Source organism: Plectrocnemia conspersa, unplaced genomic scaffold (assembly GCF_051122295.1).
Source record: "Plectrocnemia conspersa isolate PC_06_02 unplaced genomic scaffold, ASM5112229v1 ptg000012l, whole genome shotgun sequence".
NCBI classification, from domain to species: Eukaryota; Metazoa; Arthropoda; class Insecta; order Trichoptera; family Polycentropodidae; genus Plectrocnemia; species Plectrocnemia conspersa.
The window spans coordinates 25,932,034-25,949,440 of record NW_028277176.1 but is presented as its reverse complement, the minus strand read 5'-3'; the positions used below and the strand labels follow the sequence as shown (position 1 = coordinate 25,949,440).

The following is a 17,407-nucleotide window of genomic DNA, read 5'->3' as shown; positions in this document are numbered from 1 at the left end:
GCTAGTAAAAATATATATCTACCGGTGAAAATGTATTCAGACTTCACTACTAAAAAATACAACCATTTATACATCACATGTAAGTAAATAATAATATGTATAATAATGTATATATTACTACATATGGAAGAGTTAAATCATATATTTTTGCTAGTATATATATTTTCTGGTGAAAATTATCGAAATTATAAAATGATATGTTTTAAAAAATATTTTCGCAATAGATTCGATTTTTTGGCTTAGAATTGGGAACGCCATTTCAACTTTTCCTAGGGAGAGGGGGACAAAAGTTAGCCAGTCAGTGTATTTCTTTTTTTTAATATTTTGATTTCATTAACATTAATAGTAAATAAAATGACATGCATATTTTGGCAAAATTCAATTTAGAAATAAAAAAAAATACTCTCATGTGCCCCCCCCCCCCCAAATTACGTCCTGATTTCGGACGCTATTTTAAATGTGATGCTGCTGAACATTTCACATCACGAATATTTAAAAAAATGATCATCCTATCAACCCGAAAACTTTTTATTCCATGTAGAAAGAGTCAATTAAAAAAGGATGCTCGCGTATTTGAGAAAAATAGAGGCCTGAAAATGACATGTTGATATTTGGAAAGATGGAAATTAGAAACATATCAGTCAGACTACCATTAAACGAAAGAAATGATTCGTGGATTTTGCGTATACATTCTCGAAAATATGTCATGAAAAAAACGTTGCGTTTGATATATGATATAAATTCTATTTCTATTTAAGTGAAGTTTTCGCAAATGAATCAAATTATTACCCCAATAAGAGCTTCGTTTAAAACCAAACCAATCAAACTCGTCGGATCACCTTTGCCACTTTTCGATCCTTCATAGACACCATTACTAAAAAAAAATCGAGACGATTTGTCAAACGAGAATTGAACAAAACTTTGGAAATAACTATAAACTTTTATGAAAATATATGATGTTTTACAATTTTATTTTACATTTGTGCATTTTACTTCAGATTCGACATGTCTAAAGTAAAGAAAAAAATATGATAAATTTTATTTAATTTTTATGCGCTTCGTGGGATAGGAAAAGCTGCTTTAAATTTAATTTTAATGATATTTTAATCTAATTTCTTTAGTAAAAAACTCGACTAGTTGTGAGTTTCGGCACCTTTTTCGTTTAAAAAATATCCTGAGAAAGAGTAAGTTTGCGCGGATTTGCCGAACGTGTGGGCCGCATCAATGGGCGGACGCATGTGTGAGTGTGTCACTCTTCGGCTGCGGTCGGCTACGCTCGTGCGTTTCCGTCCCCCCACCACAATCAGTGCTCTGCTCGTCGAGTTTCCGTGCGGAACGTTCAGTCGACGGTTGCCCTCGGTCGGGGGAGGGTGCGTCGCGCGATAACACTCCCTAACCGGCAATCGTTTCACGCAAACACCGCGAAAAGATGCATCGATCTTTACCACTGAACCACGCGTCCAGTTTACTATCTCGGAACTGTTGAAACCACCCCCACGTGAAAACCCGTGATTTTCGCAAAAGCTCGTTCCAACCCCTAAAAACTCTTGTGATGAAGTAACAGTGTAGTGATGAAGTCCCACAGCAAAGTCAAACCATGATCCATCGGGACAAAATGGCAAACGCACTCTTCAAATTGGCGCTGATCGCCTTCGCCATCGTGATCCAGGCTACAAACACCATCGAGAGTGATCATGGTGCTATACCCATCAAATACGAAGCTCCAGACGATTGTCAGTGGTGGCTGAGAGATCCGCTAGGCAGCGACGAAGTAGCGCTCACGTGTAAATTAAGAACCATCAACAGCGAGTTCGACACCACCAACTTCAGTGTCATTCCGTCTGAACATACGACGTCATTGAAAATCGAATGTAACGACGTGATCCTATCTAGGAGCTCGTTAGACGACAGGAGTTTCGCTCATCTGATCAAACTGCGCGATCTCGTCATCGATCATTGCAAATTGGGTAGATGGCCGTCGGGAGTTCTGACCGGCTTGAGAGATCTGCGCAATCTGACCGTCCGCACCAGAAACACGGCATGGGCGGCGATGAGTTTGGAACTGGCGTCGGACAGCTTCACGCCAGTGCGACAGTTGGAGAGATTAGATTTGAGCTATAATAACATCTGGTCTTTCCCCGAAAATATATTCTGCCCTCTCACCAATCTCATGTATCTGAACGTGTCGTTCAATCGCCTGCAGGACGTGAGCGATTTGGGCTTCAGAGAGAAAACTGCCGCTCCTCCTCAACCGCTAATCAGCACTCACGAAGACGGCGATCACCGACCGTCGCCGTCCACTTCGCAGCCATTAGCCGCATCTCCGTGCTCGTTAGACGTCCAAGTCTTGGACGCGTCCTATAATCATTTCGTTTTGATGCCGGCCAACGGGTTCAGCGCTTTGCGTCGATTGAAAGAGTTACACCTTCACGACAACGAAATATCAATGGTCGCCGATAAAGCTCTGGCCGATCTCAAAAACTTACAAATCATCGATCTGTCTAATAATAAAATTGTCGCTCTTCCGCCGGAGCTCTTCAGAGACTGCAATCATCGCATCAAAGAGATCTATCTGTATAATAATTCCATAAGTGTTTTGGCTCCCGGATTATTCGCAAATCTAGAACAGCTGTTGGCTTTAGATCTCTCCAGAAATCATCTCACGAGCTCGTGGATCAACGGAGAGACGTTCGTCGGCTTAATTAGGATGGTGCTATTGAATCTATCGTACAATCGACTGACCAGATTAGAGCCGACCATATTCAAAGATCTATACACGCTGCAAATATTGAATCTGCAACACAACATGATCGAGTCCATAGCTCCGAACACGTTCGCGCCCATGAGCAATCTCCACACGCTCATTATATCGCATAATCGCATTACGTATTTGGACGCATACTCTTTGAACGGCCTCTTCGTAATGGCGCTGCTGTCGCTCGATAATAACGGATTGGAAGATGTCCACCCGCAGGCGTTCACAAACTGCACTTCTTTGCAAGATCTCAATTTGAACGGAAACGCCTTGATCAAAGTGCCGCTGGCCCTCAAAGACATGCGGCTCTTGAGAACCGTCGATTTGGGAGAGAATAAAATCGCAACTTTAGAAGAGCCCGGATTCGTCGGATTGGACAATTTGTACGGATTGCGTCTGATTGGAAACAAACTGGAAAATATCAGTCGGAACACATTCTCGGAACTGCCCGAGTTGCAGATTTTGAATTTGGCGCGCAACAGGATAAAGAAAATCGAGACTGGAGCGTTCGACTCTTTGAAAAATTTGCAAGCGATCCGATTAGATGCGAATATGATCACCGACATAAACGGATTCTTCGCCAACATATCCTCGCTGCTCTGGTTGAACGTCTCGGACAATCAGCTGTATTGGTTCGATTACGCTCTGATACCTCAAAGTTTACAATGGCTCGACTTGCACACGAACTCGATCGAAGAACTGGGCAATCATTACAAATTGGATGCCGAGATACATTTGCAAACTTTGGACGCGAGTTTTAATAAGTTGACCAAAGTTACGGCGAGCTCGGTGCCAAATAGTGTCGAGCTGTTGTTCTTGAACGACAATTTGATCACGCAAGTCGACGCAAACACTTTCTTGAAGAAAAAGAATCTGACTAGAGTGGACATGTACGCTAATCAGATCGTCAGTATGAATCTGAGCGCTTTGAGATTGACGCCCGTGGACCCGGACAGGCCTTTACCTGAATTTTACATCGGTGGGAATCCATTTCAATGCGATTGCACAATGGAGTGGCTCCAGAGGATAAATAAGCTCGATCACCTACGACAGCACCCGAGAGTTATGGATCTCGAAAGTATTTATTGTAAACTATTGTATAACCGAGAAAAGGTATATGTGCCGTTAATTGAGGCGGAATCTTCTCAGTTTTTGTGCACTTATAAAACTCACTGTTTCGCTTTGTGTCATTGTTGCGATTTTGACGCTTGCGATTGCGAGATGACATGTCCTACGAACTGTACTTGCTATCATGATCAATCTTGGTCGGCGAACGTGGTAGAATGTTCCAGTGCAGGTTATACAGAGATGCCCAGCAGTATTCCGATGGACGCCACTGAAGTTTATTTGGACGGTAACAATTTTGGCGAATTGTCCAGTCATTCGTTCATCGGTAGAAAAAATCTGAAAGTACTTTACGCGAACAATTCGAACATCGCCGCTGTATATAATCACACATTTAGCGGTCTGAGGCGCTTGACTGTGTTGCATTTAGAGAACAATTTCATCAAAGAATTGCTCGGATTCGAGTTGGCGACTCTCGAAAGCCTCAGGGAACTGTACTTGCAGGGGAACAAGATACATTACATAGATAATCGGACATTCATTGAACTGAAACAGTTGGAAGTGTTGCGGCTGGACGGCAACAGGATTTACGGCTTCGCTATGTGGCAATTTACTTTGAATCCGTATTTGGTCGAGATCGGCTTATCAGAGAATCCGTGGTCTTGCGACTGTCAGTATTTGAGAAAATCGAGGGAGTGGCTGCGGGTGAACACTGGCAAGGTTATGGATTACGACAAGATCGTCTGCGTTTTCAATAACGTGACGAACGCTTTGGGACCAGCTTTGGCAGATTTCAACTCGACGACATGCTCCAGCTATCTCCTGGGTGGCGCTTCTGCCGTTGAGAGTCAAGTGATAAACGATTATTTGCCGTTGATGTTGATCACGGCTTGCGTGTTTATAGTCAGTGTTGCCTTAGTGTGCGGTCTGTTTTATTACCGTCGCGAATTAAGAGTTTGGATCTACTCTCGCTGCGGTTTAAGAATGTGCTATAAAACGACGGCTTTCGAAGAAGAACAAGATAAAGAGAGACTATTCGACGCTTACTTGAGCTACAGCGTCAAAGACGAAGCGTTCGTCAGCCAGATGCTCGCGCCCGGTCTGGAAGCTGGTGAGCCTGGTTATAGACTGTGTTTACATTATAGAGACTTTAACGTGTCGGCATACGTAGCCGATACTATAATCGAGGCGGTAGAATCGTCCAAAAGAACTATTGTAGTGTTGTCCAAAAACTTTATACACAACGAATGGTGCAGGTTCGAGTTCAAATCGGCCCTGCACGAAGTGCTGAAGGAGAGAAGAAGGAGACTGATTATAATCTTGATGGGTGAACTTCCGATGCGGGATTTAGATCCCGATCTGAGGCTGTATTTGAAGACCAACACGTGCATCGAGTGGGGCGATAGACAGTTTTGGCAAAAGTTGCGTTTCTCGATGCCCGACGTGAAGAAGTCGTGCCATCATCAGCGGTCCACGGTGAACATCTACGCTTCGGTCAGTCCTGGACAGCCGGACAGGTCCAGGAGTCCAGCTTTGCCTCCGCCTCCACCGCCAGGAAAACTGCCGCCGTTCTTGAGCGCGGGAATCCTGAGCGGGGGCGGAGGACCGCTCTCGGGGTCTCCTCTGGCGTCGCTGGGGCCCCCGAGAGACCTCCGCGACCCCCGAGACCAGAGACGTCTTCATCAGACTCAGTGGGCGTAGCGCATGATTTACCGCAGGTAATCATCAAAAATTCAATCGATATACCTGCTTACATCGAGCGAATATAATCGATAAATATTACCAAAAAACTATAATATATATATTAAAAATTAATAAACATTTCTCTAATTCATATTTATCAATTATATTCTTGCTGTTAGTGTGTAGTGCAAATTTGATGAAATCCTTCGCAAAAATATTTATAAACTAAGGTTCAGCTGGCTGCCTGTTTTTTATTATTATTTTTTTGTATCATGAAATGTTTTATTTGTAAATTTTAAATCAGCATCAATGTAAATAATCTTAACACGCGAGTCATTGCATTTATTTTAGATTTATATACAGTAGCGTTTGTATCAAATGTTGCTGTCAATTTTTATAATGGATATGTATTATAAATATATTATATACACGTGTATGTATACATTTTTAATAAGATCACCATGTCCACAAGTCTGATTATATACATAAATGTTCCTATGGAAATATTATTCATGATGATTGAATTATGATTTTAATTTATAAATTAATAAATAATAATTATTGTATGACTTAAAATGCGACACTATTTTCATTTGCCGCATTTGATTTTGGCAATATTATTTTTTATTGTGTATACTAATTAATTATTATTTTTTTAATTTAATTTTGTACATAAAAACATAATCTAAATTTTGGAGAGAAACATGTATTTAAAAAAATGATATTATGTAACACTTTGTCCATATTTTGTATTATAAAAAAATCAACCAAATTATGACTAAAATTTATATCATCAAATGCATATATGGAATAGTCGTAGACGTAGTCGACGATGAGATACGTTATTGTTGTTATTTTTTAATTATTATTATTTTGTTTTATTTTTTATTTTTATTTTGGACAATAAAACAAATTTATCGAAATGAAATCTATCTCGTTTCTATTAAACATCCCAATGTCATTTATTTTAACACATTCACAAACACACACACATTATTTAGATAAATAAAAGATCTTAATTTGTAGCGGAAAGCCGTTATTCGTAAGAGTTTCATCATGAAATTTAAAAGAAAAAAAAACAACAACCACACGAAACCCTATACGAGTCTAGTAAATAATGTCACTGAAGAGTCCCCTTCCATTTTGGTGGATGTCATAGAACGAAATTAACGTAATGCGATACCTAAAATGGGGGCAAAGGGACGTGTAATAAGTTCAAAATGGAGGCTCAGAATACGTTCAGCTACTGGAAGAATGTAAACAAGGATTTTAGATGTACTGTTTTGCAGATGACAAAAGTGAGCATTCGGCAAAAAGGGATGGATAAACAGATGCATCGAACCATACAGTGGGGACACACGAACGATTTGACGAAATTCACGATTCAACGATATTCGTCTAATTGGTGCGCGTACGTCGTGTTTGATTTGCACGGTTGTGTGCAGTAGCGAAAGGGTTAAAAATTAACTAACCGTCGGCAGAGCAAACAAACATCGGACTGGCAAAAAATGGTTTAAAAATAAACATCTGAGGCGTATTACACACCATGAATGTTAAATATTGAAAATGCTTTAATTAATTTGATAATACTTAATTTTTAATAATTATTTGATTAACAATATCAATATGTAATAATATTAAAATATTGAGTTAGATCAAACATAAGTTCATTTTTATTAACAATAAATCATTTTTTTTGCAATAAATTATTTTTCAGTAGATTGCTGAATATTTCTAAATGTTAAAAAACAGATAGGACACAATTTTAATTTACTGTATATTAATTTTAATTATTTTTAATTATTTTTAAATGATTATGAGGTTTTATATAAATGTAGATAATGCAACAATATAAGACATATAAAATAATAGCAAAAGTTTCAATATGTTTTTAAAGATCTGTCATTTTATATTAAATGTTATATTTTACAATTAAATAATTAGTTATATTTAACCGAAAATTGCGTATATATAAAATAAAATGACTTCTCAAAAATCGAGTTCAAGAATTAATACAAAAAATACATTATTTTCTTTGAATAGTTTTGTAAGTATACTTAATATATCAAAATAATTAGTTTTGGTATTGTGGCTATAATGGTTTAATAGCCGTAATCTGAGCTTTGTCAAAAAGTTACTGACCATATATTTAAAATATATTTGACAGATTATTTATTACTATTATAAACACTGATTACTTAATTTAGTATCATATCGAAACTATAGCTTATAAACGGTAGTTTAACTATTTAATTACTATTTTATATTAGATTAATTCTGTATAATTCATAGTATAATAGGATTTAATATTATAATGATAATTTTGTGTATTCTAGTAAAGTATATATATACATATAATATGTATATAACAGAGTTTTATTTTAAAGGTACTGACTATTTTTATTATAAAAACTTATTAATTAATTTAGTGGCATATCGAATTAATAGCTTGATATTTTACTATTTATTTTGTTGATATTATTAATTAATATAAACATAATATTATTCGTAAATATTTAAACTATTAAATATGGAAAAAAATCAATAATATTTGGATTTACATATCTGCAATAAAATAAAAAATTTACTTTTATGTTATTATTAAAAAATTTAATATTTGATTAAGTGTTTTTTTATAATTAAATAAAGTAAGTTTAGTCAGTGTTTAATTTAAAAAAAACTATACATTCATACTACATAAAATTACGTTAATGGTTTACTATAATGTAGGTAGCAATTTTTTCTTGAAAAAGATGCCAAAGAGTATTTATCAATTTACTGCGAGTAAGATTTTTTTTATCAAGATTAAAGTAAAAAACAAATTAACTAATTACTATAAATTGTGAAATTAAAATAAAGTATTACAAAAATATAATAAAATATATTGCGATATATTATAATTATAAAAATATAATTATAATATATCGCAAAAATATTTCAAAGAATTTTTCTGTTGAACATTTATTATCATAAGGTACACATTTCATTACTTTTTTTGTCAATCGATTTATTAAACTTTTTTGAAAAAAAAATAGTGACTCACAAGCAGGGTTTTAAAATAGTTTTTAACAACTTGAAGCTTCTAACAATTATTCCTAGTACTTAATATTTTTACTGCATTATGTTTTATTACATTAAAAAATCGATATTTTTTTTCTTTTAGACTTAAAACTCTTTTAATCACAAAATTCAGATTGTTTTCCGGTTATGTAAAATATATGTTTCTGAAAATTGTCATACTGAACCCCTGCCAAAAAATGTTTGTGAAAACTTATTATTACAAAACATGATGGATAATTTAAAATATAATAATGTAATATATCTATTAATATATTTTAGAGATTAAAGTATTGATTTTATTTTTCTTAAAAATTCATAATAAATATCTTGAGACTAGAATTCGGGGTTAAATAATTTTAAGGTGTAACGTGTATTATAAAACTTGAATAAAAACATATTTTTGAGCATTTTGGAAAAATCAACGTAAATAAAGAATTTTTTTATGATAAAATAGGAGTAAATATGAGGTTAAAACTCAGCTTAAAAGTATTCACATAATTCGATCATATGTTTGTGGTTAAAAATTGTTATTATAAACTATTCAAATAAATAGCATAAAATAAGGGCGAAAATTGTTCTCACTGAAACCAAACGGTGTCAGTATTTCGATTGTTTAATCAAAATAAATAAGGTTGCCGCTTTAAGATATCGTTTTATTATCAGAAATTACATAATGCGTAAGGCAATTATTTTAAAAGCGTATCATATCGACGCAAAAAAAGGTTCTCCATCAATGTACCATTATACGCACAAGTAACTGAAATTTCAAACGGCATAGAACTGATACAAAATTAATAAAATTGGCCTAATGGATTCCGGCGGATTTCGCCATCTGTTCCGTCCAGCGCTTCCCAAAGCTACCTTTCAAACACAAATTTCGAGCATATGGTCAAATTGGGCAATCATACTGATTGATCCAATTATCTTCACCAAATCGCGCCGATCGAATAAAATCAATTTAACACCAAAACCGAATGAGCTCTTCTCGTCTTTTTTATACATGGGTATACAAAGAGGAAAATAATTATACTCCGAAAAGTATTCGGTGTGTGAAATATCTCAATTATGCATCGTTAACGTTTATGCTTTTTTTGGCTGTTGTTATGCTGTAGCATCGTTTAATATTTGTATATTTTTTTGGTATTATAATCCGGAACTCGTCACACACCCTGACTCTGGAATAATTGTTCAATCTATTACACTTTAATTTATTTGAATAAATATATTGATAAATATAATCGATTTTTGTAGAATGTTTGAGGAGTTTTAAATGGAATGCCCCCACGAACAGATTAAACCCGGTTGAGAGATAACAAAGAGATAGACGTCCTCTCCTTGTTTATTGGTTATGTCCTTCTAATAATTGGTAGGTTGGGGGTGAATTTTAAAGGGACTGACTGACATAAAGGGTGCATCCTACTAAAGCCGATTATACGTACAGGTTGTGTATTTCAGGGTCTTTTGATGTGCAATATTATCTTTTAATAAATAAAATATAAGCATATTTTCGTATGAATTTAAATCAATATTAATATAACTCAATAATGTTATTTAGAAAGCAAGTAGTATTTAATTTTATTAATAATTAAAGTTGATCCTTTAGTAAACTATAACTATAAATAAGTATTTATCTATAATAAAATTAATTTATATTTCTTAATGTTTGCGGTATAAAACCATAAAGAGTAAGAGCAATATCAAACAATCAATATAATAAAAATCAGGGATTTCATAGGCGCCAAGAACAAAAAAATCATCGTAACACTTATCGTTCCAGTCGATTTTACCTGTCCACTTATAATTGCAGGTACAATTTTACCTGCAATAATTCGGGTCTAAAACGCGGTCTAGGCATTACACACAATTATATACATTTTTTCTACATCTCCAAGTTACCACAAAGTGGCGTCGAAATTCGAGCGACTAATGGTCAAAATATTACTTTATGGCGAAATTCTCAATTCCTAATATATAAATAATGACCGATTTATTTATACCAAGAATATAAAAATGGCACTAGAATATTTGACTTCTCGTTATATTTTTTTAATCCGGGCTTTTTTGGTGACAATAGATAAATTCTCCTACACAATCGCCTTCCAGATAAGATATGTATTACTATACGAAGCCAACCCGTTTGAAATCCTCTTACACTCAAGTTGTCGGCACATATTTGATCTCGAAAAATGTTCCAGCGTAATCTTAATGTGATCTAGCTGGAAGGTATACACAATAAATAGCTGCTTAACGCGTAAATTAACAGAAAAAATGGAGTTTTATTAAAAATTTATGCAAATAACCGACGAAGTTTCGATACAATTGTTAATCTCGGACAATCGATTGATTAATTCATAATTGGGGGGATTAGCATATAAATTCGTAAAAAATGATTAAAATTACATATATTAGCAAATGTACGAAAACAAGATTATTGGTAAGATTTAAAGTAAAAATTAGTTTATATTAAATATTTTTTTAATTAAACAGTTATTAAAATTTTCATAAAAAAAATAGGATTTTAATAATTTATGTATATCTCAAATCTATTTTATAGATTGCCTTCGGCAAGACATAAAAACGTATTTTGCGCCACTACAGTGTGTATAAGTTAGTACTTATTTAATAAAAATCTAATTTAGACGTTGTAAAAAATCAGGTGTTCTAAAACTTATGTCAAAAAAAATATTTAAAAACATTTTTAATATATTTACAAATAAATTAATTTAATATACCTGACATAATGTTTTTGTATTCAAAATAACTAATTTTATTGAAATATAAAATGCAAAATAGTTTATATATAGTTGTCAATTTATTTTGTAATTTTTGCTACTTGGGAAAAAGAAAAATATTTTTAAAAAGTTCTTCATATAATATTATATAATATTTTAAAGAAAATAATATGAATAATAAGTAAGTGATTTTTCTTACAAAAGAAGATGTAAAATAACTTTTAATTATATTTTATGATAAGAATACTTTTGCGTATTTTATAGTGCAATGAAAATCAAAATATAAAAAACATAATTTCAATAAAAGGATAAAAGTTTCTACAATATTTATCTTATTTTTGTTAAAAAAATAAGCGAAAAGGTTATCATTAAGTAAGTTGTTTTTTTTAAATATTAAAGTATGTTATTTTTATTTTGCTTTAATTGCAATAAAAAATCATATCATATTTAGATATATATTTTCATATATAAATTGTATCAAATTTTACATTTTGCAATATGAGATTAGTTTTTTGCTAAAATAATATTCTATATCCGCCCAAACTAAAACATGAGTAATATGGCGTAATACGAGTATCGTATCAGTTGAAAAATCAACGGTGAATGAACCAAACCACTAATGTGGCAAAAATACATATTATAGTATATACATTTATTTTAAAATATAATATTTTCTGAGTTTAAAAATTAATTTTACACAAAGTTTCATATCGATTTAAATAATCTTAATAATTTGTATTATTATTTTATTAGATTTTTTGTTACATTATAGTAAATTTTATCATTTATATTTAAATTGTTTTTAAGAAAAATACACATACTAAAAGTAATTTAAATTCTTAAGATATGATCAATGCTTTGTATAATATATATATAAATTTATTAATTTAATTTTTGTACAAAAATTGTTACAAAGTTCAAATCCAACGAAATATTGTTTATACCATATGTCACACATACTTATGAGCAATGATTTGTGAACACAAAATTTCACATTTTTTATTAAAAAAATAGTAACTAAAATAAATTTGGTATGAGTTGTGTATTCGTCAGTTATAACCGAGTTTAAAAAAGAACTTAAAAAATTATTGGCATAGAAATAGTATTAAAAAACACTATGCTAATATCCACTAATACAGTTAATCTTTATAAACCTAAATTTTTAATTATTATTTTTTTGTCGAAAAACAGTGTATCATATTTGATTTAAGATATAAAGTATTAAATTTGTTATCTAGTTCGATTCTAATCAGAAGAAAATTTATCATGTAACAGTAAACGCCTTTCTTTAGTCATCCCGAATGACTCATTCCTCGAACAAAAGCAAAATTTGCAACTTATGTCCATACATTGTACGACACAGACAAGAAATCGGGGTCCATAACGAGCGCGCTCAACAAAACCCCATTTAAAATGGGTACGTATATACTACCCACACTTTTCGAGTTCAACTGCAGTTATAATGCAGTCGAGTGTTAGAGTCGCCTCCTCTCCGAACACTTGATACGAGAAGGCAGCGTTGTTCTAATAAATGGTTAGCCATACTTTATGGCCGGTCGGCCGCTGTGATCTTCGCCTTTGCCCACTGGGAAACGAGCCCGTCCACCATATTTATCAATACTGGGAAAAATGAGACTATGCGCTCATAAATCATGGCGCTAACTGGTAATGTGAGATGATTACACCAATCGCTGGTGGATTCTATGGGCTAATTTTTAATATATTTTTTTGTTTCCATAATCATAATCAAATATTTGTGGTTCGGGATGAAGGGTTAAAAGGGTTCTTGGGTGCATATGGGTTTCGTTAAGAATTTATGAAAATCTAAATCAATGTTGTATGATCAATAATTTACGCAATTTTACCATATTATCGTAAAAATATTATCATATAACGTTAATCTTATATAATTTGGAAAATATTGATTTATTGATTACAGCTGATAAGGTGCAAAACTAAGCGCCATATCAGCTGCAATCAATAAAAAATAGATTATATAAAAATCGCAAGTATATGATTTCGAAATTTATCTAGAAACTGAACACAGAAAAAAAATGAATGAAAAAAAAATGTGCCCATTAGATTTTTAGGTAAAAATACTAAATTTGCTTAAGACATCATGACACATTTGTATGTTATAAGAATCTCAGATGTTAAAAATAACTAGTTACTAAGAGCAACATTGCGAAATTTATAAAAAAAAATTCACCATTTTTCCGTTGAAAAAAAGCAGATAGAAAATAAAATATCTTGCTACTACTTTATTTTATTGCATTAAGTAAAACCACTAATATTTTTCTCTTTTCTGTAAAGATTAAACTAAAAATTGTTCCACGATGATAAATTTTTACATCGCTTATATATAATGGCTGATATTTTTAAATCGAAATTCACATAGTAATTAAACATGCAAAAAAATTATTGCTGTAATTTTTTGGTAAAAATATATTGTTGTTTGTAGTCTGTAATTTGACAAAAATTTTGGGGCTACTTTTAAATGCAAAGATTCGATTTTTTTTAAATTATATTACTGTTTTTTTATGATTTATATAATAAAATAATAAATAAAATCAAATGTAGGTAACTTGTGTCATTTTTATAATATGAATAATTTATCACATATTAAATTTTGATGCTACAATTTAAATGCAATTTAAATTACAAAAAAATCCTTGTCGCTTAGAGCAACACTGCAAAATATATAAAAATAACTTTACTAAAAAAATCTGTGTTTTCTGTAATTTATAAAATAAAAAAGTTTTTATCTTCAATATTTTATTTGTCGGTTAATAATAAAAAGATTTAAAATGAAAAAAATACACAATGGGGCTGTAGATAATGCAGTGTTAAATCAAAGAAAAAATATTTTGGTTGTTAATTTACGCAAAAATAATACATAACTCTGATTTTAAAGTCGGTTTTTGATTTGTTTTTTTTTTTTGAAAAATAAAAAATGTCTGGTATTCGAATTTTAAAATAAAAGGATGGATCTCTAATTATGATACATAGATTAAAAAAATCGCAAGTAAAAAAAAAACTACTGAAAGCAACACCAAAATGTATAAAAATATTTTCACCATTTAACTGTAAAATTGTTAACTGTAAAAAAAGGTTTCGAGTATCACAATGCCCTTAAATGCCCTTATTTATATTTATTTGATTTAATATTTTTACAATATAAAATGTTGTAACATAGTGGTTATGATTTATGGTGCGTTTAATTTTCAAAATCTATTTTCAAAGCTTTGACCGCTAGAGAATTTCATCTAAAAATGCAATTATGCTTATTTTTAATTATAATATACGTTTGTGAATCCAATTGCATAAATTATAAATACCACCAAAGTTTATTTTTTTTTTAATAATATTTTTCGGACGCGGTTAACGAGCGGTTCGGCGACAAACCAGTTTCCGCTAATTAACGACCCGTGTTTATATTTTATGAAGCATTATGGCAAATTTACATTATATTTTAAAGATGCTAAATGTTAATTATTAATAATGAGCTAAGAAATAAAAATGTGAAATAAAATTTTTTCACAAAATAAGCAAATTTTTATAACAAATAGTTTCATTGATTAGATTTATATAGACAGAAAGATAAAAATGACTATTTAATAGATGTAAATTTTTAAAGCAATTTAGATAAATAAAAACTATTTATTTATATTTATTTTAAATCTAGCCAAGGAGGTTATATATTAACAATTTTTTTAATTCGATTTTTATTACAACATAATAATTGGATTCTTAGGTTTCTCTGGACTCTAAAATGGCAGATTTAAGAAAATTTTCTTTCTAGACGATCAGCCGTAATTATATTGTTACTGGCTACCAGTAAATACTGTGCCAATTGGATCAAAACGCAATACTCGCCATTCCGTCAAACGGTACAAAATCCGCTTAATCCACAGATCGTGTCCGGAACCAGTTTGATTCGCACATGAACCTAAAATTTGCGTTGCCTAGTTATGTGAATCGCACCAGAAATAATTTCCCACGTCTAATAATCACAGGGGCGTCGTCGTCTTCGCACATTCGATGAGTCTTATTATTAGGTACAATGCGCGGAATATGCAGTGCTTCCATGTCATGAAAAGGCGATAACAGCATCACGCCTCATCTCTTCGTAATTCGATTCGCAACGTCTGAGATAAATCGACGAGCGAAAGGACGCTAATCGATTCGGAATGGACGTGTCGATATTTTCGCGTTTTTAAGACTGTTGGGAAGCGCTGGCTGACGAACAAGAAATTAAAACGATTCGCACAATACTTGAATTCGGATTGTCGTGCGGTGAACTTTTAGGAAGGTCAAATTCAAAAGAGATTCGGGATTTATTATAAGGTCAGTCAAAAAATATATAGATACAACAATACACTATTCAATTTCAAACATAAAATTCTTATTAATAAAACTAGTTCTGGAATAGATGATTCTAAAAAGTATGTATGTAGCAGGTTTTGATGCTGTAGCGGTCAAAGGCTAAACAATGCGTGTAAACGCCGTTGTCAATGATGTTGTCAGGATGTGATTGTTTTTGATAGGACGTGACGAGGCTAATCGTTAGTAACGATTGACGTTGATGTGCAGGTGGGCGTTCACGTTTTAACGGTGAACGTTTGTGAATGTTGTAATTAACGTGACTTCCATATAAGGTTTGCGACATGTGTGTGTTAAGTATTAAAGTTCACCGGATAATGATTGCTATTGATTTTAATGTATTTAATACAAACAATGCTTTTAATAGTGGCTACATCAACTTATATTAAATTTTTAATATTTATTTACGATAAACCTAACCGTTCCAATTAATTTACTTTTCCGAGCAATTAATGTAGAAGATGGAAGTCGCAAAGTTATTAATATGAAACGATTTTCCAGTCTGACCAAAACCATAGGGTTTTCCAGTCCAACTTTCGCTTTGCGTAAGTGGATTATGTTTTAAATCCACTCCACGTAGAGCCGAGCTCCAAGATTTATTTTCGACGAGTGGCCAGCGAAGCCGCGAGCTGCTCCCGAGAGGTCTGAGAAAATATATATCGGAAGTGGAAAAACTTTCACCGTGAAAAGCGGAAAACTCAATTGTCAGTCATGTCAGGCCAGGGGTAGTTGAGTTAGTGAAATACCTTCAACTTTGACGGAGCGAGCGACGCTTGTTGACGACGCCTAGGAATCGACTCGACAATACACACATATGTGTTTGTATTTTTCGCGTTTCTTATCTCGAATTTCCCATTGTTATCTCTGAACGTATCGTGACTTATTGTAGGTGATTTATTTCACGCTGCGTTATTTATAAGTAAACATGAAAATAAATAACATCAAAAATACTGCGCTAAATATTTTATTCTGAACACACATATACAGTTTTATGATTGTTTTATCTGATTGTTGCTGACTTAAATACAACATTTTTATTAGATTTTCTTAATCTAAGCTCGATTTTCTTACATATTATATTAACCGTTAGTGTTCTATAAATTATTTGTATTAATGTATGGTTTAAGGTTACATAATCATTTCAATGAATACTACAGTAGTTTAAAAAAAGCATAAAAGCTAAAAAAACACCCAAAGAAAACTTTTTCTATTAAAATATTTTTTGAATATATGAATTTCTAATATCAATGTTATTTTATGTATTAAAATACCACTTTTTAAGAATAGTAATAAAACTTTTAAAGGAAGTTGTTAATAGTTAATTTAAATGTCAGTTAATAAAACTATGTAAAGTTATATTAACCAGCATGATACACCAGTGTTATGGTTATTGACTGATATCTAAAAGACTATGATTCAAGAACCTAAAATTTATATTGCATCCGGGAGATCGGAATTAGATAATTTTACTTCCGATCATCATCGATAAGGTTTCCTATTTTTTTCCAATTTTCAATGATAAATATTGTAATGAATAATTAAAATTCTATTACGCTCGATTGTGCATATTAAAATCAATTGATTGTGCGCTAAATTAATAGCTTATAAATAATAAAATATATTCTACTAACTTATGATTTATCAGACTAGTAGTATAAGTAATTAAAAATTAGAATTTTTATTTTCACATCTCAATTTTCTTGTATTGATGAAGAAAAAAATATGTACT

The 17,407-nt window shown here is 32.1% G+C and overlaps 1 protein-coding gene across 2 annotated transcripts in view; it reads left to right on the top strand.

The window, feature by feature from the left end:
* Positions 1–1,341: 1,341 nt before the first annotated feature.
* The window catches only part of Toll-6 (Toll-like receptor 6), a 219,538-nt gene continuing 203,472 nt past the window's right edge, over positions 1,342–17,407 (top strand). For both annotated transcript variants that reach the window (XM_088200081.1, XM_088200082.1), the window contains exon 1: positions 1,342–5,538. In XM_088200081.1, coding sequence (XP_088056207.1) covers positions 1,598–5,521 — 3,924 coding nt within the window. In that variant the 5' untranslated portion in view covers positions 1,342–1,597 and the 3' untranslated portion in view covers positions 5,522–5,538. The remainder of the gene's footprint in view (positions 5,539–17,407) is intronic.